The 22431-nt window shown below is 33.1% G+C and overlaps 1 protein-coding gene and 1 long non-coding RNA gene across 2 annotated transcripts; both read left to right on the top strand.

The window, feature by feature from the left end:
• The first annotated feature begins 7040 nt into the window (after positions 1 to 7040).
• LOC135775330 (uncharacterized) lies at positions 7041 to 13192 on the top strand. The gene is made up of 5 exons (XR_010543861.1): positions 7041 to 7118; positions 7626 to 7676; positions 7835 to 8157; positions 8257 to 8358; positions 12952 to 13192. It is a non-coding gene; the product is annotated as an uncharacterized lncRNA (long non-coding RNA).
• A 3001-nt stretch (positions 13193 to 16193) lies between these two features.
• Positions 16194 to 18886, top strand: LOC135775326 (L-rhamnose-binding lectin ELEL-1-like). Its single transcript, XM_065285417.2, has 6 exons — positions 16194 to 16942; positions 17444 to 17544; positions 18007 to 18057; positions 18235 to 18279; positions 18440 to 18569; positions 18657 to 18886. The coding sequence occupies exons 1-6, from the start codon at positions 16908 to 16910 to the stop codon at positions 18820 to 18822; spliced, it is 528 nt and encodes a 175-aa protein (XP_065141489.1). The 5' UTR covers positions 16194 to 16907; the 3' UTR covers positions 18823 to 18886.
• The last annotated feature ends 3545 nt before the right edge of the window (positions 18887 to 22431 follow it).

Below are 22431 nucleotides of genomic sequence, written 5' to 3'. Positions count from 1 at the left end.
ATCATTAGATTACTGAATGTTAGCAAAACAATAGGCTATTTAATTATGATATCATGTTTTTTAAAATACAAGCCATTATTTTTGTTTCATATTTTGTTATTTCTGTGCTTTCTTTTGGTATTTCTATCAAAACATTTTTTGGGGTTATAATATGCTCCGTTTGTGAAGAACAACTTTGTTAAATAAACTACCTTCCAATTCAAACTCTGTATCTTTTGTTTGTTCATCAACTGTTTTCTATATGGACAGCTTTTCTAATTCAGAACTGCAAGTGAAACTGCAGCCTGAAAAAAACTCCTCAGAGAGAAGACCGGCTTAATCTTTTTATAGATTTATAAACACATTATGTTTATGAAGCAGCATAAAAAGGGAAACCTGTAACATGACTTCTGACACAAAAGCAGAAAGGATTTTTGTCTTTGTGGATCCACTACGTATGGGACTGCACTCTTCTGAATAAAATGGCTATTGATATAGATATACAGTAAGCAGAAGCATAAATACAGAAATTCAATAGACTAGCCTAGACAAACATTTTAAAAACAATTTTGCTCTTTTATGTTCCACCATGACAAAGTCCCGGAACACTAAGCAATTATGAAATGGTTTGTTTCTAAAGAAATAAACTACTTTGCTGTATGCATGAGCACTGAAATGTATAATTTTGTTAAAGTTTTACTTTATTTACTTTTTTAGTGCTGGTGCTACTTTATCAGTGTGGTAAGATCAAATGTTTATGTTTGTATAAAAAGCTATTATTAACACTTAATTGTCACTGTTCCTCTAGAGGAAAACCTAGGTTTACTTTAATATTTTTGATGTAAATGTTTATTGAATAATGACAATCTACATATTGTTGGAAAGGTCTAAGCCTCTACAATTCAGATATCATCAGTGTTATATAAAATAAATTATGTAGGGAGAGTAAGCGATTCATTTATGATAAGAGAGTGCCTCAAAACATTGATAATACAGTTTCATCAGTGTTTTGCTTTTGCATATGAATTCATATCAAATCATGACAAACTATAAATCATTTGAAAGCTCTAAGTGTGTAGTTTTCATACATGATCCCAATTTTGGGAAAAGAAACTTACGTATTGAGAGTCAATTTCTAAAATGTCACGGGCCCACATTTAGGCCCACATAACACTAAACCCCTACCCTAAACCTAAAAAATCTTAATAAAATATATATCACTGAAAAGCTATCAGAATTTAGTTTTCATATTTCAAGGTCATCTGAGGATAGAAATAGTGTAGTGACAGTTTTTAGTTACATGACCCCGCCCATAGGAATGCATATACATTTGATATATGTATAACACTATATCCTTAGCCTGGGTACTGCCAGGCAAACTTAGCCCCACCCACAACATTTTCGGTCTTGTGTCGCTCTGTTGTGGCACAACTATACTCAGACCAAAGCTGGTCAAACCAATCAAATTGTCATGGAGGGCTTTATACAATGATGAACAGATGATCAACAGTAACGTAATCAACCACGTTACCAAAGAGCGCTTATGTTGAATCTGCTTCATTTTAACACATTGTTTTGTGTTAAAATTTTCAACACATTATGTGTCATTTAGTGCTGATTTTGAGTTCATATTAATAGAAGGGACAACACAAATTTTGCCTGCGTTTCCCCATACTGCCTTGTGCAAAAACGTTGATTACTTTAGAATTGATGACGTCATTTTGTATAATTGAAACGACTGGCTATGAGCTACGTACAGATGCAGTTAATAGACATTCGTAGTGCCCAATAAACGGCTCTGGCATTCGTAAACCACGCCTCAAATACGAGAAAATAAGCATATGGTTCCCAGACCACGTCTCATTCTATATGAGACTGGTCTGGTGTTAGCCAGGCTAGTAAAAATTATTAATCTAACTTAAATATTTTTTGAACGATAGAGCCAATGCCAAAAAGTGTTAGGTAGTGCCCCGCTCTCCCCTACTGCCATAACCTCATGCTTTATTCTTTTCTTTACTTCAAACTTTACCTTCTTCGAAATGCTGAACTGTATGTACGTGTGTGTGTTTGTGTGTGTGTGTTTGTATTGCTTTCAAATGCAAATACAATATTGTTCTGTTCTTGGTATGTTATTTGATAAGTCACTGTCAGGTTTAAAATTGTCAGAGACAAAGGAACCCTCATCCCTATAGCCTAAATGTTAACCGCACACCTTTATGTTTATAATAAAATTAATCCACCCCTTTCAGAGAATTTTATATAAAGACGATATCAATGTCATATCCATATAAAAAGAAATCCAACATCTGTTCAACCATCTTCACTTTCAACATGCTGCATCAAGGGCTGACTTTTATTCATTGTACGTACATTGATTTGTTTCTTAAGAGATAAAGATGTAGCAGATGGCAGTATTATTTATGTTTAATCTTGTTACATATTTTATTATGACTTTCAAACGCAAGTTTTTTTTTCTGTTTATATATTTTCAGTATTACTGCTACTATGCCAGCATGGTAAGTACTGTTTTTATATGCCACTGTCAAATGTGAAATGTTTATGCAATGAACAACATAAATAAGCTTGAACTTATAATGATTTCCAGATGCACCCAGAATAGCATCAGAGATTGGTGGCATCTTAATATAAATATAAATAGCTGAACGATTGGTGTTTCTCCAGGTCTTGGTCTCAAAGTATTTCAGAGCATCGGGAGTGAGAACAATAATGCTGAGATCAAGTGTGGTTAGTTACATTTTCTATTTTATTTCTGCCTGGCAATTATATGTTTCAGTGTTTTCCTTAAAACCCATTGTATTTAAAAATCCCTGAACAAATATTTAATAAAATCATTAATATTACTAAAATTAAATTCAAATAAAAATATTATTAATATAATTATTAAAATATTATTAATTACTAACCTGTTAACTTAGAACCCCTGCCTTAGAAAAAAAAGTCATAGCCAAACTAAAATAGATTATGAGCACTTGCACTAAAAGCAAAAGTTTGACACTTGGAGGTTAATTTAAGAAAATTAATTACTGTCATAATAAAAAAGGTGTTATAAAGAGCTTAAATAATACATTTTTAATAACTCCACCCAGGGGCGTCATGCACCAATTTTTTTTAAGGGGGCACAGTGTCAACAGCTCACAGAAATTTGTGCATACATAGACATCAAACGAAATATTATAGAGCTTTCAGTCTTTTCCATGGCACTTACATTTCTAACAATCTAATTATGCTTTCATGCAAAAACCTCCAAAATAAAAGTGATGACTAAATTTAATATCAAATACTATTCAATAGGAATAATGACACATTTGCATCACATTTAGATCTGAAACGGCATGTTTTATTTATTTAAGTCTTAATGGCTTGTTTAATTGTGTCATTAATGCATTTTGCACAACAACTGCATTATCATATAAAATTAATATAATTTTAAATCCATAAAGTATATAAACAACGAAAATGACATAAGCTATAGCCACGTGATTGATTTTAATGTTCAATAATGATTTAAAAAAAAATATGTTTAGATAAAATTATTAGAGGAACGGATTTTTGCATTAAATTTTACCTCATATGTGAGCATGTGCGATTCCGCGCCCGCGTGAACTCTGGCGAACTTTGGCGTTGTGCCAAGAAGATGAATCTCTACTAATATAACGTTGAGGCGGTCACATTTAAAACCATACATTTTCTACACAGAGGAGGTTAACTGCACATTACCGTACTGGGGTTTGGAAATGTTGTGAGCGTTTCTAACACGTTTTAATTCCTCAGATAGCAAAATGCAGCAGCAAGCCAGCAACAGGAGAGAGCTCGTGACACGCCCAGACGCTGATGACGTCTGCGACTGCGTTGACTGCAGCGCCAGCTGCCGCCAGAATAAAAGTAATGTAACATGATCAAAACACTATCAAAACGGCGAAAATCTCCGAAAAAAGTGACAAGGATGCAGCACAGAATGTATAATAGTGTGCATATTAAATAGATTAAAGGTCAAATAACAGATTAATGGACGCTTATTTGATTTTGAGGTTGCATGCAAAATCCATTGGCTCAAAAAACCAAGGGGGCACGTGCCCCCTTAGTTTGAATGGGCATGACGCCTCTGACTCCACCAAACATGAAATATTTTATAAAAAACTATACAAAACTGCTTGGAGCTATCTAATGCACTGCAGATAAAGCCACAGGTCTGATCATATTCTGTTTCAAATCTGAAGATGATACTAAAACTCTTTTTTAAACCAATGTCATGTGAATTTATTTAGGGAAAACAGCAAAATGCTAAGCTAATGTTTGTTTATTTACATATTCTAATCATCCTTTAAGTTTTTTTGTCCTATTGTTCTGTGTCAGACAGGCCCATTAAATTTGAGCATCTGTGTCAGGCCCATTAAATTTGAGGCGAGCAGAGGTGGGTAGAGTACCCAAAATCTGTACTCAAGTAAAAGTACAAGAACTTATACAAAAATGTACTCAAGTAAAAGTATCAAATTTAATTATTTACTTGAGTAAGAGTAAAAAGTATTAGACGAAAAAACTACTCAAGTAGTTAGTTACTCGTTACTTCCGATCTGATAGAGAAGTAGCGCAAAAGCACTGAATTGACTTCTTGGAGGGTTTTCACAAACCTCTCCTTAAAAGTCTCATCGTTCTGCTTATATACAAGTAAAGCAGACTATCTCAGTCCTGCAATGGGTACACTAACATCACATAACGTGTCATTTGAGAAAAAATCTCAAACATACACACAGAAGTTTTTCTGACAGTTAAATCTGTATTTATTTTCATGTTCACAACACAAACCTGTCAGCATCTGCTTTTGAACATGCAAACAGTAAACAAAAAAAAATGTGTGTGTCTGTTTGTTATCATGTTTTCATATGAATAGGTTATTTTCATTGCCATTAAAGTGCAATTACTGAACATAAACAGGAGCTTAATAAAAATGATCATTTTAGAATTTCATATGGAACTTATCTGTTTGTGCAAATCAACTCTACATTTATTATAATATATAATACATATATCTTTAAAATCAAACTTTATTCTTTTATTTTTATTCATTCATTCTTTAGGAAGGATTTAAATAAAATACAATCCCATTTTAATTTGAATGTATTTTCTACACATTAGTGAGGTGTCCGGATTTGTGTATAAATGCAAGACGTCCTTATTTTGCTGTTCAGTTTGTTTAGTTGTGGGGAAATGATATGGAAATGTGCAGATGTGAACGTGCTGTTTGCATGGTTTAACTTACACTAGGTTTTGTCATCGCTTGCAAAAGAGTGCATATGGCAAAAAAACTTGGACAGTGTTTGAAATGACCATTAATAGTGTTCAAATAGACATTACTATGACACTTACCACTTCAGGTTGGATCTTGAATTCCTGTACGCTGAGATGTCAGCTCGTTTATTGAACAAAGCATGCATCGCATTATGAAACTATTCTTTTTGACCTCTTGGAGTGAAAACATAGACCGAACTTGAAGCCACGCATGATCTGCCTCCGATTTCTCACACAACGCACACGCGCCCTCATCTGCTTCTCCTATCATCTACGTGCGGTTGCGCGCGCTAAAAAGTGACCGCGCAGTCGTGCACTAAAGGGTGATGCAGCCTGTCTCGCGAAACTTTCGAACATGCCCTATAAACTTTTTTTTAAAATATATTCATTAATTATAACCATTTGACAGTAACGCAGTAACGCCGCCGAATGTAGCGAAGTTAAAGTAAAGTTTTTCACTAGAAATGTACTTGAGTGAGAGTAAAAAGTACCCATCCTTAAATTTACTCTAAAAGTACTAGTTACCCAAAAAATGTACTCAAGTTAATGTAACGAAGTAAATGTAATTCGTTACTACCCACCTCTGGAGGCGAGGCTCCTCTTTAGCATTCGGAGATCACGTAAATGGAACAGGCCAAGTGCACGTCATTACGTCAGTAAAAAGGTGTGCTTTTGGTGTTGCGCGCATAGGGTTGTAGGTGATTTGAGAGCGCGAAGAGCGCAAAGGATACACATATGCATAATTTCCTGTATATGGTATATTTTTCGAACAAAGGATTCAGTCCTCGTTGCAATTCTGCGGATCCTCGACATTGGAACATTCCTTCGACAGATGTCGATAACATAACATCCTCAAAATTCTGGCTTCCGAGGATCCTTCCTTGACATTGAGAAACAGCCGGAATATTTCTCAAACGAAGGACTCAGTCCTTGGCTGCAATTCTGAGGATCCTTGACATTGGAGCAGTCCTTCGACGGATGTCGATGACATAACATCCTCAAAATTTTGTCAGTACCAAAATAAAAGATATATATTTTGTCAACCCTATTTTTCATTTGTGCCCGAGTCTAGCGGCAGCACACCGACTGATTGAAAGTGACACCAATTTTCAAACAGTTGCTGTAAAATAAAAACACTTCAAAATATCAAAGTCAAATATCTTCTTCACGTATTTATTGTAGTATTTAGTTAAAAAATACTCAAACCATGCGGCAAGAAGTGGATATTGTATGACACGAATCAAGCCGGATGAAACCCACAAGATTGACCCAGAAATTCAACGTGCATGCCTGCGATGTCAGCATTGCTAAATAAAGGTTAAAAACTGAATCCTAAGTCTTAACCCTTTTAAAAGATGTATAATTTTTGTATAGTACATTTAAACTAACAGTAACTTTGAATGAATGTAAATAAAGAACACTTCAGTACCCCGCGTCCTTGTGTGCGTTAACAGGTAAAATCTTTCAATTTCTCACCAGATGATGGTGACATTATTGTGCTCTCATCCAATTGTGGCACTATAAGCAATACAGGCACGTATGGATTTGACTCTTCGCCGGTCGGTGATGAAGGATGTAACGAAGGTCATGATCGATGTCGCAAGGATACTACAGAGGACGTGTCTCAAAAGTAAAATCATTCATCATCAATGTAGAGCTAAGAGAAAAAAATTTATTTCACAAAATGTATTTGTATTACCCTTGTACAATATCAACATTCTATTTTTGTGTTTCTAGATGTACAGGTCCAAATTGTCAAATTACTGTGAGTAATCCACTTTTCAATGACCACTCAGATGGAACTACTAGATATCTGGATGTGTCTTATTCCTGTAAGTAGCGTCAAATGGCCACACTGGACATCAGGTTGATCCTACATTAGCCACAGTACTCGTTTAACATTTGGATGTGTTTTCTGTGATAAGCCATTAACAGTGATGCCCTATACGCTATAAAATGTCCTATGTATAAATCCAAAGAGAACAAAGTCAAACTTAAAGCAGTATTTTGTCAAGTATAGAAAAACATGTTTTTTTTTGTGAAACTAGGCCTTTATGTTTTTCTATAAAATATGGCTGTAAAGTTTGATGTTCTTCTCACAGGGCTATAGGCCTTAGTTAAATTAATTAACTAATTTAATAAACATGCCTTAGAAAAAGACATTACGGGTGTGTATCTTGAGATAAATCAGATGCACTGGCTTATTTTAAGACATTTCATTGCAATTAATTTTCAGCTGAGACAGCTCAAACGGACTAAACTTAAGCCTTGTTTGTGAAACCAGGGGTAAATGTAGTGTAGCCTATTATCTATACTTCTAATTTACAATTTTTCTTAAGGTGGACCAGATCCAACCCAGAAGCCGTTTGTCTGTGAACGCAATGGCTGTAGTGAGTTCTCTTTCATTAAAATTTCACATTTACAATATCTGCATGGATAAAAATGGGTAAATTGTACACTTTTTAACTCTTACAAAATGTTTGGTTTATGTTGTGACTGCTTATTAAATAACTAATAATATTTATTTCTTCTCCTCTTGTTATCTCAGAAGTATTTTCAATCTGTCAGTTTGACAAGCAAGAGTTCGGCTGTGGTAAGATTTATGTTTTTTACACTGTTGTTAAAGTGATTTTGCCAAATTATAAAATAGTTATGAGTTATCATAGATTTAAGTAAATATAGCAAAACATGCTAAAATAATGAATCTAACTAAATGGTTTCAAACATCTTTTGTGTTGTTTTAGAATCTGGAAAAATGTTGGTTAAATATGCTTCCTACGGTAGGAGAAGTCAGCAGATTTGCCCTCATTTTAATTCAAGTCTCACATCTTCTCTGTGCTTCTCAGACCAGACCAGCATCGTAAAACTTTTGTAATGATGCTAAACACACACATACATGTGCACCTTTTTACATTTTCAAGTCTTCACTTTCTAAGATTTTTATTCTAACATTTGTTTCTTCATTTTCAGGTGTGATGATAAACCTAAATGCAAACTATATGTTTCAAGTTTAGTTTACCTGGATCTGTGCCCTCACCTCTACAAATCTTTGACCGTGTTGTACACATGCACGTGAATTTTCAGTACTAGGAGTCTCTCTGCAACTGTCTTTTAAAATATGATATTATAATGTACATAGCCTTTCTTTGTAAAGCTGCTCACACCTAGAATAATATACCCGTAGTCTGCAGAATTAAGAAATATTACATCTTTTAATTCTTTTTTCTACATCTAAAAACTGTGTAATTGGATAAACAAACAAGTTGACAACTTGGATTATTGCTTGTTATTGTTTGTGGTAATATTGTACAATTATTTTATTTTACTTTCAACAGTTCAGGGACACATTTACATGATGGAGACCTAAGTGGTCATGTCAATGTGCAGTGTACCTTCACAGGAATAATGTTGTTAAATTTTACCAAGTGATTTTATTAACACATTTATTTTGCTAATTGGGCAATAAATCATTAAATTTCTGAATGCTAGTAAAACAATATGAAACTGTATAGGCTATTTGATCGGCTGGAGATGTCAATATGATATCATGTTAATTGAAATACAAGACATTATTTCTGGTTCATGTTTGTGCTTTCTTTTCGTATTTCTATCAAAAAATATTTTTGGGTTGTAATATGTCCAACTTTGTTAAATAAACTACCTTCCAATTCAAATTCTGTATCTTTTGTTTGTTCATCAATTGTTTTCTACTGTATATGTAAAATTACATTTCTAAATCAGAAATACAAGTAAACTGCAACGTGAATAAAACTCCTCAGAGAGGAGACCGGCTTAATCTTTCTATAGATTTATAAACACATTATGGAGCAGCATGAAAGGGGAAACCTGTAACATGACTTCTGAAACAAAAGCAGAAAGGATTTTTGTCATTGTGGATCCACTACGTATGGGACTGCACTCTTCTGAATAAAATGGCTATTGATATGGATATACAGTAAGCAGAAGCATAAATACAGAAATTCAATAGACTAGCCTAGACAAACATTTTAAAAACAATTTTGTTCTTTTATGTTCCACCATGACAAAGTCCCAGAGCACTAAGCAATTATGAAATGGTTTGTTTTTAAAGAAATAAACTACTTTGCTGTATGAGAACTAAAATGTATCATTTTGTTAAAGTTTTACTTTATTTACTTTTTCAGTGCTGGTGCTACTTTAATAGCGTGGTAAGATCAAATGTTTATGTTTGTATAAAAAGCTATTATTAACACTTAATTGTCACTGTTCCTCTAGAGGAACACCTAGGTTTACTTTAATATTTTGGATGTAAATGTTTATTGAATCATGACAATCTATATAGTGTTGGAAAGGTATAAGCCTCTACAATTCAGCTATTATTAGTGTTTTAAAAAATAAATTATGTAGGGAGAGTAAGCGATTCATTTATGATAAGAGAGTGCCTCAATCCTGCTAAATGTCACTTTCCCACCAGCGGGAGGCCTACAATTAGATCAGTGTTTTGCTTTTGCATATGAATTCTTATCAAATCATGACAAACTATATATCATTGGTATGCTCTAAGCGTGTATAGTTTTCATATATCATCTCCATTTTGGGAACAAATTACATATTGAGAGTCGATTTCTAAAAGGTCATGGGCCCACATGTAAGCCCAATTTGTTTATACATATTTATAACAATAAACCCCTACTATGAACCTAAAAAAATCTTCATAAACTATATATCACTGGAAAAATATCAGAATGTAGTCATCTGATGATAGAAATAATGTAGTCACAGTTTTTTTGTTTCATGACTCCCCACCCATAGGAATGCATATACATTTTATATATTCATAACAACACTAAGTTTTGATGTGTTTTGGTTAAGATTTATGCTTCAAACTTTACCTTCTTCCAATGCTGAACTGTATGTATGTATGTATGTGCGTTTGTTTGTTTTGCTTTCAAATGCAAATTCTATATTGTTTTGTTCTTGGTATGTTATTTGATAAGTCACTGGCAGGTTTGAAATTGTCAGAGACAAAGGAACCCCCATCCCTATAGGTTAAATGTTAACCGCCCCCTTATGTTTAGGATGAAACAATTCCACCCCTTTCAGAGCATTTTATATAAAGACGATGTCAATGTCATATCCCTATAAAAAGAAATCCAACATCTGTTCAACCATCTTCACTTTCAACATGCTGCATCAAGGGCTGACTTTTGTTCTTTGTACGTACTGATTTATTTCTTAAAAGATATATCTGTTTTCTCTTATATAGCAGATAGCAGTGTTATGTATGTTTAATCTTGTTACTATGACTGAAAATGTGAGATCTTTGAAAGTCAAACCCAAGTTTTTTTTCTGTTTATATATTTTCAGTATTACTGCTACTATGCCAGCATGGTAAGTACTGATTTTATATGCTGCTGTCAGATGTGCAATGTTTATGCAATGACAACATAAATAAGCTTGAACTTATAATGATTTCCAGAATACATGTAGAATAGCATCAGAGATTGGTGGCATCTTAATGTAAATATAAATAGCTGAATGATTGGTGTTTCTCCAGGTCTTGGTCTTAAAGTATTTCAGAGCATCGGCAGGGTGAACAGTGATGCTGTGATCAAGTGTGGTTAGTTACATTTTATATATTTTATTTCTGCCTGGCAATTATATGTTTCAGTGTTTTCCTTAAAACCCATTGTACCTAAAAAAACCTTTAAAAATATTACATCAAATCATAAATATTACCAAATTGTAATTTTAATATAAATTAAATTCAAAATAAAGTATTATTTATATTATTAATAAAATATTATTAATTACTAAATCTTTAAATTTCTCACCAGATGATGGTAAAATTATTGTGCTCTCATCCAATCATGGCATTATAAGCGATACAGGCACGTATGATGTTGAATCTTCGCCGGTCCATGACATATGTTCAAGACAGCACATCAGTAATGACCGATGTCACAAGGATACTACAGAGGATGTGTCTCAAACGTAAAATCATTCATCATCAATGAAGAGCTAAGAGAAAAAAAATATTTTTTGTATTCCCCTTGTACAATATCATCATTGTATTTTTTGTATTTCTAGATGTGATGGACTTCAAACATGTACATATGCTGTGGATAATGAAGTTTTGAATTACGACTCAGGAAGAACTACTAGATATCTGGATGTGTCTTATTCATGTGAGTAGTGTAAAATGGCCACACTGGACATCAGGTTGATCCTACATTAGCCACAGTACTCGTTTAATATTTGGATGTGTTTTCTGTGATTAGCCATCACTAACCACTTTAATGATGCCCAATACGCTATAAAATGTCCTGAATCCAAAGAGAACAAAGTCAAACTTTACAGCCATATTTTGTCAGGTATAGAAAACCATGTTTTTTTTGTGAAACCCGGCCTTTATGTTTTTTTTATAAAATATGGCTGTAAAGTTTGATGTTCTTCTCACAGAGCTATAGACCTTAACTAATTTAATAAACATTCCTTAGAAAAAGACGAGACTGGGTTGTGTGTATCTTGAGATAAATCAGATGCACTGGCTTATTTTAAGACATTTCATTTTAAATTATTTTCAGCTGAGAAAGCTCAAACATTTTTAGTCTAGGACTATATAGCCTTGTTTGTGAAACCAGAGGTAAATGTAGTGTATTTTCTATACTTCTAATGTACTGTTTTTCTTAAGGTGGACCAGATCCAGCCCAGAAGCCGTTGAAATGTGAAGGCAAAGGCTGTAGTGAGTTCTCTTTCATTAAAATTTCACATTTACATTTACAATATCTGCATGGATAGAAATGGGTAAATTGTACACTTTTCAACTCTTACAAAATTTCTGGTTTATGTTGTGACTGCTTATTAAATAACTAATATTTATTGCTTCTCCTCTTTTTTTTTTTATCTTAGAAGTATTTTCAATCTGTCAATTTGAAAAGCAAGAGTTCGGCTGTAGTAAGATTTATGTTTTTTACACTGTTGTTAAAGTCATTTTGCCAAATCATAAAATAGCTATGAGTCATCATAGATTTAAGTAAATATAGCAAAACATGCTAAAATAATGAATCTAACTAAATGGTTTCAAACATCTTTTGTGTTGTTTTAGAATCTGGAAAAATGACGGTCAAATATGCTTCCTACGGAAGGAGAAGTCAGAAGATTTGCCCTCATTCTAATTCAAGTCTCACATCTTCTCTGTGCTTCTCAGACCAGACCAGCATCGTGAAACTTTTGTAATATTCCTAAACACACACATACCTGTGCAGCTTTCACATTTTCAAATCTTCACTTTCTAACATATTAATTCTAACGTTTGTTTCTTCATTTTCAGGTGTGATGACAAATCTAAATGCAAACTATATGTTTCAAGTTTAGTTTACCTGGATCTGTGCCCTCACCTCTACAAATCTTTGACCGTGATGTACACATGCACGTGAGTATTTTCAGGACTAGGAGTCTTCCTGCAATATTATAATGTATAGCCTTTCTTTGTAAAGCTGCTCACACCTAGAATAATATGCCCGTAGTCTGCAGAATTAAGAAATATTTTATCTTTTAATTATTTTTCTACATCTAAAAACTGTGGTTATTGGATAAACAAACATGTTGACGACTTGGATTATTGCTTGTTTTTTTTTTGTGGTAATATTGTACAATTATTTTATTTTACTGTCAACCTGTCAGGGACTAAAGAAGAAGATGAGCATGTCTTCATCTGACACATTGACATGATGGAGACCTAAGTGGTCATGTCAATGTGCAGTGTACCTTCACAGGAATAATGTTATTAAATTTTACAATTGTTTAAAGGTTATTGACTCTTAAGTGATTTTATTAACATATTTATTTTGCTAATTGGGCAATATATCATTAAATTTCTGAATGCTAGTAAAACAATATGAAACTGTATAGGCTATTTGATCTGCTGGAGATGGCAAGATGATATCATGTTTTTTGAAATACAAGCCATTATTTTTGGTTCACATTTTTGTTTTTTTATTGGTCTTAACATGTTCCGTCTGAGATAAACCACTTTTTGTTGAATAAACTACTATCTAAAACTCTGTATCTTTTGCTTGTTTATTTGAACTGTTTTGCATATAGGACAACATTTCTCATTCAGCACTACACAATACTGTATGACCAAAATCATTTTTGCTTGGTGTCAAAAATGTCATGTTACAGATTTACCCTTTCATACTGACCCATAATGTGTTTATAAATATAAAAAAGCTTGTCTCAGAGAAAATTATACATTTTATATGTATATTGACCCCAAGGGCCAGTAGTGTAAACAGAAAACGAGGACCATTTGAGGGTTAAGGTTTTCTGGTAACAACCACCTTGTTCACAATTCACTCTAGAATATCCCATTAATGTTAAATAAACTCCACTCGACTTGTCTTATATATTTTAAATGTCCTAAAGGCATGTACCCCTCAAATTTCTTATTGTGGATATCACTGTTGTATACACATTACTTAAAGTCATCATAAAACAGAAATAGGGATTGTCTTATTTATCATTGTGAAGTATATCTGACTGAAACGGCTTCTGACACGAAAAGAAGGTAGACTTGATTTCCAAAGAGAACTGATTGGATCGTTGTAAGTTGGGTCACGTGGCTAAAGTGACATTAAAATCATTTCCTTTAATCGTTTTCAATTTGCTTTAATTTTTGTGTTAAAAGATGTGATTGTTCAGTTTCTGTGAGTAAGGGGTTTTTGATTCCATGTAAATTACTCAAATATCTGAATGTGTCCTACACCTGTGTACCAAGTTCTTATTACAATGACCTACGTGGTTATTGTGGATGGCCTATAACTGACTATGGGGTGGTTCCCTTTTTTCTTGGCAATCAAATTTGTATCAAGCTTTATCATTTACACCATAGTAGCTATAGTTTCCTTGTTTCAACTTCTATTTTTTCTTGTTTCACAATATAGGATAAATCGAGCAATTAAAACATCTGCTCATCTCTATTTCTGGGCATACTATGGAGTTGGCGTACACAGTTTAAACGCTGATTTTTCTTAATAACGTTTTAGTCATTGTGAATCATTTATGTATAATCTGAATTTTTGTATTGTAAAATTATAAAAAAAGAACAGTTATTAGACTTTGTTGAATCAATTCCGTTTAATTCATTACAACAACTAACCATAACATATTGTACTAAAGTGTTTTTTTTTCTGATTTGTGGTCGGCCTTTTGTTTCTCCTGAATGGGTCTTGCATATGTGCTTTCCTAACGTAACCACTATTGTCTGTTCAATATATTGTTTTCAAATGCATATACTATATTATTCTGTTCTTTGTATGTTCTTTGATAAGTCACATTCAGGTTTGAAATTGTCAGACAAAGGAACCCCCATCCCTATAGGTTAAATGTTAACCGCACACCTTTATGTTTAGGATGAAATTATTCCACCCCTTTCAGAGCATTTTATATAAAGACGATGTCAATGTCATATCCCTATGACAAGAAAGCCAACATCTGTTCAACCATCTTCACTTTCAACATGCTGCATCAAGGGCTGACTTTTATTCATTGTACGTACATTGATTTGTTTCTTAAAAGATTAATATATAGCAGATGGCAGTATTATTTATGTTTAATTGTGTTACATATTTTATTATGACTTTCAAACGCAAGTTTTTTTTTCTGTTTATATATTTTCAGTATTACTGCTACTATGCCAGCATGGTAAGTACTGATTTTATATGCCGCTGTCAAATGTGCAATGTTTATGCAATGAACAACATAAATAAGCTTGAACTTATAATGATTTCCAGATGCACCCAGAATAGCATCAGAGATTGGTGGCATCTTAATATAAATATTAATAGCTGAACGATTGGTGTTTCTCCAGGTCTTGGTCTCAAAGTATTTCAGAGCATCGGCACTGTGAGCAATGATGCTAGGATCAAGTGTGGTTAGTTGCATTTTCTATTTTATTTCTGCCTGGCAATTATATGTTTCAGTGTTTTCCTTAAATTGCATTGTACCTAAAAAACCCTGAACAAATATTAAATAAAATCATAAATATTACTTAATATATATATATATTTTAATAAATTACATTTTAAATTAAATTAAATATTATTATTAAAATATTAATAATTATTAACCTGTTAACCTGAACCCCTGCTTTTGATAAAGAAAACGTAAAAATGTAATAGCCAAACTAAAATAGATAGTTTATGAACCCTTGCACTAAAAGCAAAAGTTTGGTCTCATTTGAAAGCAGACACTTGGAAGTTTATTAAGAAGTCAAAATGAATTACTGCCATAATGAGAAGGTTGTTATAAAGATCTTAAATAATACATTTTTAATAACTCCATAAAACATATATGAAATATTTTCATTAAAAAAATAAACGAAACTGGGCTTGGAGCTATCTAGAAATGCACTGCAGATAAAGCCACAGGTCTGATAACATTCTGTTTCAAATCTGAAGCTGATACCTCGAAAACTCTGAATTGTATTAAAAGTTTTTTTAAACCATGTCATGTGAATTTATTTAGAGAAAACAGCAAAAGGCTAAGCTAATGTTTGTTTATTTACATCTCTATTGTCCTATTGTTCTGTGTCAGACAGGTCCATTAAATTTTAGCATCCAGAAGACACATTAACAACTCAACAACTCTTAATCTGGAATATATATATATATATATATATATATATATATATATATATATATATATATATATATATATATATATATATATATATATATATATATATATATAATTTTATTATTATAATTACTCACGAATTTCTATTCAGTATTTTAATCCCTCCTTTCTTTGATCAAACGTCTTACTTCACGTTCTTTGAATCAAATGCCTTTTTTTTTACTAAGAGAAACTTACCTAAAACAAAGAAGCTTTACCAGTCGAAATTATTCCTACAGACATATATATAAAATCTCCTGAGCAGAATGTGTTTACAAATAGCTAGTATGTTAGCTTAGCACACGATCTAAACACGACAGATAAAGGGATTTATAAAACAACTTACTTCATAACATCGAAGGTCAGGTGCTTTAAACAACCATGTGTGAGCTGATTTAGCTTTGGATCACAAAATGAGAAAAAAATAAACGATTTCATGCTACAGGTTATGCTCGATTAGCATAGCATTATAAACATACAGTATTGTTATGAAAATACCCGACATAGCGTGGAAAAACACAGATAAACCATATATCATCTCAATTGTGTTTATTGTCTCCATGCTTTAAAACATCAAAACATCTTTATTTGGCTGTTATTGAACAAAACACCGATCTTCACGTCACGGATCATTGACGTGTCTGACACCTGACCTGACCTCTGACACTACATCTTCCTCTCTAAGTTCCGAGTCACACTCCAATGAAAGTGTCTGGCACAAGAGCGCCCCCGGCGTCACGGATGAATGAAACAGACTGAGTGTGAATGGCTGAAGCCCCAGCGCTGCTCATGTCGTCGTGCTTGGAATATGGATTAAATATTACCCCTCTCTACAGAAATTTGAAGTAAACATATACAATTGGATAAATATTTCTGTAAATATGCACAAACTGAGTAAAAATCACAGATGTACGTTGTTTTGACGAGTGCTTTCATGAAGACCATGCAGGGGTATTTTTTGAATGACTGCGACTGAGGGTCATATTTCAAATAAAAGGTATATAACGTAAGTTTTTAATTTTCATAACTCCTGTCAAAAATGAAGACATTACTATTATTATAGGATTTTTAGAATAAAATAAAGGTTAAAAACTGAATCTTGTCTCTTTTAAGTTGTTTGAGTACATAAACTACAGTAACTTTAAATTAATGTAAATAAAGACCGCTTCCGGACGCCCACGTCCTCGTGTGGGTAAACAGGTTAAATCTTCCAATTTCTCACCAGATGAGGGTGACATTATTGTGCTCTCATCCAATTATGGCAATATAAGCGATACAGGCACGTATGGATTTGAATCTTGGCCGGTCAATGACGCATGCCACGAATGGGACTGGGAGGACGATAATCATGACCAATGTAATAAGAAATGTTGTAAGGATACTACAAAGGATGTGTCTCAAAAGTAAAATCATTCATCATCAATGCAGAGCTAAAAAAAAATTCACAAATTTTATTTGTATTACCATCAATATCAACATTGTATTTTTGTGTTTCTAGATGTACAGGTACAGAATGTCAAATTCGTGTGAGTAATCCAGTTTTCACTGGTCATGACCACCCAGGAGGAGCTAACAATTATCTGGATGTGTCTTATTCTTGTGAGTAGCGTCAAGTGGCCACACTGGACATCAGGTTGATCCTACATCCTAGCCACAGTACTCGTTTAATATTTGGATGTGTTTTCTGTGATAAGACATTACTGACCAGTGTAATGATGCCCTATATAAATGTCCTATGTATGAATCCAAAGAGAACAAAGTCAAACTTTGCAGCCATATTTTGTCAGGTATAGAAAAATATGTTGTTGTTTTTTGTGAAACTAGGCCTTTATGTTTTTTATACCTGACAAAATATGGCTGTAAAGTTTGACTTTGTTCATTGTTTATCTTTAATAAACATGCATTAGAAAAATACATTACTGGTGTGTATCTTTGAGATAAATCAAATGCACTGGCTAATTTTAAGACAAGTTTTTTTTTTTAGCTGAGACAACCTTGTTTGTGAAACCAGGGGTAAATGTAGTGTATTATCTATACTTCTAATTTACTGTTTTTCTTAAGGTGGACCAGATCCAGCCCAGAAGCCGTTTGAATGTGAAGGCAAAGGCTGTAGTGAGTTCTCTTTCATTAAAATTTCACGTTTACATTTACAATATCTGCATGGATATACCTGTGGCCCACCAAATGGGTAAATTGTACACTTTTCAACTCTTACAAAATGTCTGGTTTATGTTGTGACTGCTTCATTAAATAACAAATATTTATTGCTTCTCCTCTTTTTTATCTCAGAAATGTTTTCAATCTGTCAGTTTGACAAGCAAGAGTTCGGCTGTTGTAAGATTTATGTTTTTTACACTGTTGTTCAAGTGATTTTGCCAAATCATAAAATAGTTATGAGTTATCATAGATTTAATATATTCTAGTAATTATAGCAAAACTTACTAAAATAATGAATCTTAACAAATGGTTTCAATCATCTTTTGTGTTGTTTTAGCATCTCATGAAAAAATGACGGTTAAATATGCTTCCTACGGAAGGAGAAGTCAGCAGATTTGCCCTCATTCTAATTCAAGTCTCACATCTTCTCTGTGCTTCTCAGACCAGACCAGCATCGTGAAACTTTTGTAATATTGCTAAACACACACATACTCACATTTTCAAATCTTTACTTTGTAAAATATTAACTTTAACATGTGTTTCTTTATTTTCAGGTGTGATGATAAAGAAAAATGCAAACTATATATTTCAAGTTTAGTTTACGTGGATCTGTGCCCTCACATCTACAAATATTTGACTGTGATATACACATGCAAGCGCGTGAGTATTTTCAGTACTAGGAGTCTCCCTTCAACCGTCTATTACAATATGATATTATAATGTATATAGCCTTTCTTTGTAAAGCTGCTCACATCTAGAATAATATACCCGTAGTTTTCTACATCTAAAAACTATGGTTATTGGATAAACAAACATGTTGACAACTTGGATACATGCTTGTTTTTGTTTGTGGTAATATTGTAGAATTATTTTATTTTAATTTTAGTGTCAACCTGCCAGTGACTAAAGATGAAGATGAGCATGTCTTCATCTGACACATTTACATGATGGAGACCTAAGTGGTCATGTCAATGTGCAATAAACTACTTTCCAATGCAAACTCTGTATCTTTTGTTTGTGTATCTGAACTGTTTTGCATGTAGGACAACATTTCTAATTCAGCACTACACAATACTGTATGACCAAAATCCTTTCTGCTTGGTGTCAGAAGTCATGTTACAGATTTACCCTTTCATTCTGATAATGTATTTATAAATCTAAAAAAGCTTGTCTCTTATAAAATTATACATTTTAAATTTTTTTTTTTACAATTATGCTTTCAATTTTGAAACAGAACAGAAGTAGCAAATGTCTTATTTTCCGTTGTGACATTTATTTTGAAGGTAGACTCGATTTCCAAAGAAAACTGATTGGATCATTGCAAGTTGGGTCACGTGGCTAAAGTGACATTAAAATCATTCATTTAGTCGTTTTAAAATTGCTTTAATTTTTGTGTTAATAGATGTGATGGAAAACATGATTGTTCAGTTTCTGCGAGTAAGGGGGTTTTTGATTCCATGTAAATAACTCAAATATCTGAATGTGTCCTAAGTTCTTATTACAATGACTTATGTGGTTATTGTGGATGGTCTATAACTGACTGGGTGGTTTCCTTTTTCTCTTGACAATCAAATTTGTATCAGGCTTTATCATTTACAACATATACAGTACCTATAGTTTCCTTGTTTCAACTTAGATTTTTTCTTGTTTCACAATATAGGATGAATCGAGCAATTAAAACATCTGCTCATCTCTATTTCTGGGCATACTATGGAGTTGGCGTACACAGTTTAAACACTGATTTTTATTAATTACGTTTTAGTCATTGTGAATCATTTATATATAATCTGAATTTTTGTATTGTAAAATTATAAAAAAAGAAAAGTTATTAGACTTTGTTGAATCAATTCAATTTAATTCATTATAAAGACTAACCATAATGCTGTACTAAAGTTTTTTGTTTTTTTATTTGTGGTCAGTCTTTTGTTTCTCCTGAATGGGTCTTACGTGCTTTCCTAATGTAACCACTATTGTCTGCTCAATAAATTGCTTTCAAATGCAAATACTATATTGTTCTGTTCTTGGTATGTTATTCGATAAGTCACTGTCAGGTTTAAAATGTCAGAGACAAAGGAACCCCCATCCCCACAGCTTAAATGTTAACCGCACCTTTAGTTTATAATAAAATAAATCCACCCCTTTCAGAGCATTTTATACAATCCCTATAACAAGAAAGCCAACATCTGTTCAACCATCTTCACTTTCAACATGCTGCATCAAGGGCTGACTTTTATTCCTTGTACGTACATTGATTGATTTCTAAAATAAATAAATCTGTTTTCTTGTAGATATAGCAGATAGGAGTGTTATTTATGTTTAATCTTGTTACATATTTTATTATGACTGAAAATGTGATTTTTTTAATGTTTATATTTTTAGTATTAATGCTGCTTGGCCAGCATGGTAAGTACTGATTTTCATACTGCTGTCAGATGTGCAATATTTATGCAATAAACAACACAAATAAGCTCGAACTTAAAATGACTTCCAGAATACACGCAGAGTAGCATCAGAGATTGGTGGCATCTTTATATAAATATTTATAGCTGAATGATTTGTATTTCTCCAGGTCTTGGTCTCAACGTATATCAGAGCATCACCTGTGAGGGGAATAATGCTGTGATCAAGTGTGGTTAGTTTCTGTATTTTATATGTGCCTTGCAATTTTATGTTTCAGTGTTTTCCTTAAAACCTATACTGTAAAAAATGGCTGTAATTATGCAGCTGGTTGCCAGTAACTTACTGTAGAAGATAAAGATTGAAAGTGTTTCATGTTCATTTAACTTTGAACAAACTGTTGCCTAATTTCTCACTATTTCTTACCAGATCAGGGTGTCATTAGTGTGCTCTCATCCAATTATGGCCGTATAAGCAAAACAGCCTGCCCGGGCTCGTATGGCATTGGATCTAATCCGCTCGCTAATGATGCATGTTTCAAGGATACTACACAGAAAGTGTTTCAAACGTAAAATCATTCATCATCAATGCAGAGCTAAGAGAAAAATAATAATTTCGCTATTTTTATTGGTATTCCCCTTATAATCATTGTATTTTTTGTGTTTATAGATGTAATGGACATCAAACATGTACATTTGCTGTGAATAATGGAGTTTTCACTGATCCCTGCGGAGGAACTTACAAATATTTGGATGTGTCGTATTCCTGTGAGTAACATCAAGTGGCCACATTGACACCGGGTTGATCCTACATTAGCCACAGCACTCCTTTAACATTAGGATGTGTTTTCTGTTATAAGCTATTACTGACCAGTTCAATAATGCCATATTCTCTACAAAATGTCCATATGAATCCAAAGAGAACAAAGTCAAACTTTACAGCCATATTTTGTCAGGTATAGATTTTTATTTATTTGTGAAACCAGGCCTTTATGTTTTTCTATAGCTAACAAAATATGGCTGTAAAGTTTGACTTCGTTCTCACAAGACTAGGCTTTAGTTAAAATTAAGATGTTTAAGCATCTTTAATAAACATACATTAGAAAAATATGTTAGTGGTGTGTATTTTGAGACAAATCAAATGCACTGGCTTATTTTCAGTTGAGACAGATCCGGCATGTATTTTAAACTAGGACTAAACTCATGCCTTGTCTGTGAAACCAATGGGTAAATTAAGTGTATTATCTCTACTTCTAAATAACATTTTTCTTAAGGTGGACCAGATGTCCAGGGGCCGTTTGACTGTGGAAGCCAAGGCTGTAGTAAGTTCTTGTTGTATTTTTTATTTTACATTTAAAATATCTTGATATATACCTGTGGCCCACCAAGAGGGTACATTTTACACCTTTCAACTGTTACAAAATAAAGTAATAAGCCCAAAGAAGCAGTGGTTTACCAGTGCATTTTATACCAGCTAAGGGGCGTTGTTAGGCACGACGCAAAGCCCCCTCAGCTGTTTTAAAATGCACTGTAATACCACTGCTTCGCGGGGCTTATTGCGTTTATAAAACGGTTACTTCATATGCATAGCAGAATTTCATAAAATGAAACACAAATAAGTTGTAATTATATTATTACAAATATTACTCTTCCGCCATACAAAGTAGTTCCTCAGAATCAAGTGTGACTGCAACAGAGCGCGGTGCTCAAGCAACACAGACGCAGCAAAGACACAATGAAAATATGATTTAAGACTGTGGTGTTTATTTTCATAAATTAACATTTGTCTAATTTATAGATTAACATTTATATCGTGCAACTGTTGAAGTGATGATCAAATATGCTTGGAAGCATGTTTAACTCTTTCCCATTCAGTGTTTTTTTTTTTTTAAAAGTTGCCACCCAGTTTTAGTTAAATGCCTTCCAGAAAAAT

Source organism: Paramisgurnus dabryanus, chromosome 21, assembly GCF_030506205.2.
Source record: "Paramisgurnus dabryanus chromosome 21, PD_genome_1.1, whole genome shotgun sequence".
NCBI lineage: Eukaryota > Metazoa > Chordata > Actinopteri > Cypriniformes > Cobitidae > Paramisgurnus > Paramisgurnus dabryanus.
The sequence above is the reverse complement of the archived record's forward strand: the minus strand, read 5'-3'. Positions and strand labels throughout refer to the sequence as shown.

Bases quoted from the DNA above. Each gene is read 5' to 3' on its own strand.
- LOC135775326 (XM_065285417.2), top strand. From the start codon at position 16,908: ATGACTGCGACTGAGGGTCATATTTCAAATAAAAG. The intron at 17,545-18,006 runs GTGAGTAGCGTC...GTTTTTCTTAAG, and splicing joins TCTGGATGTGTCTTATTCTT to GTGGACCAGATCCAGCCCAG. The intron at 18,280-18,439 runs GTAAGATTTATG...GTGTTGTTTTAG, and splicing joins CAAGCAAGAGTTCGGCTGTT to CATCTCATGAAAAAATGACG.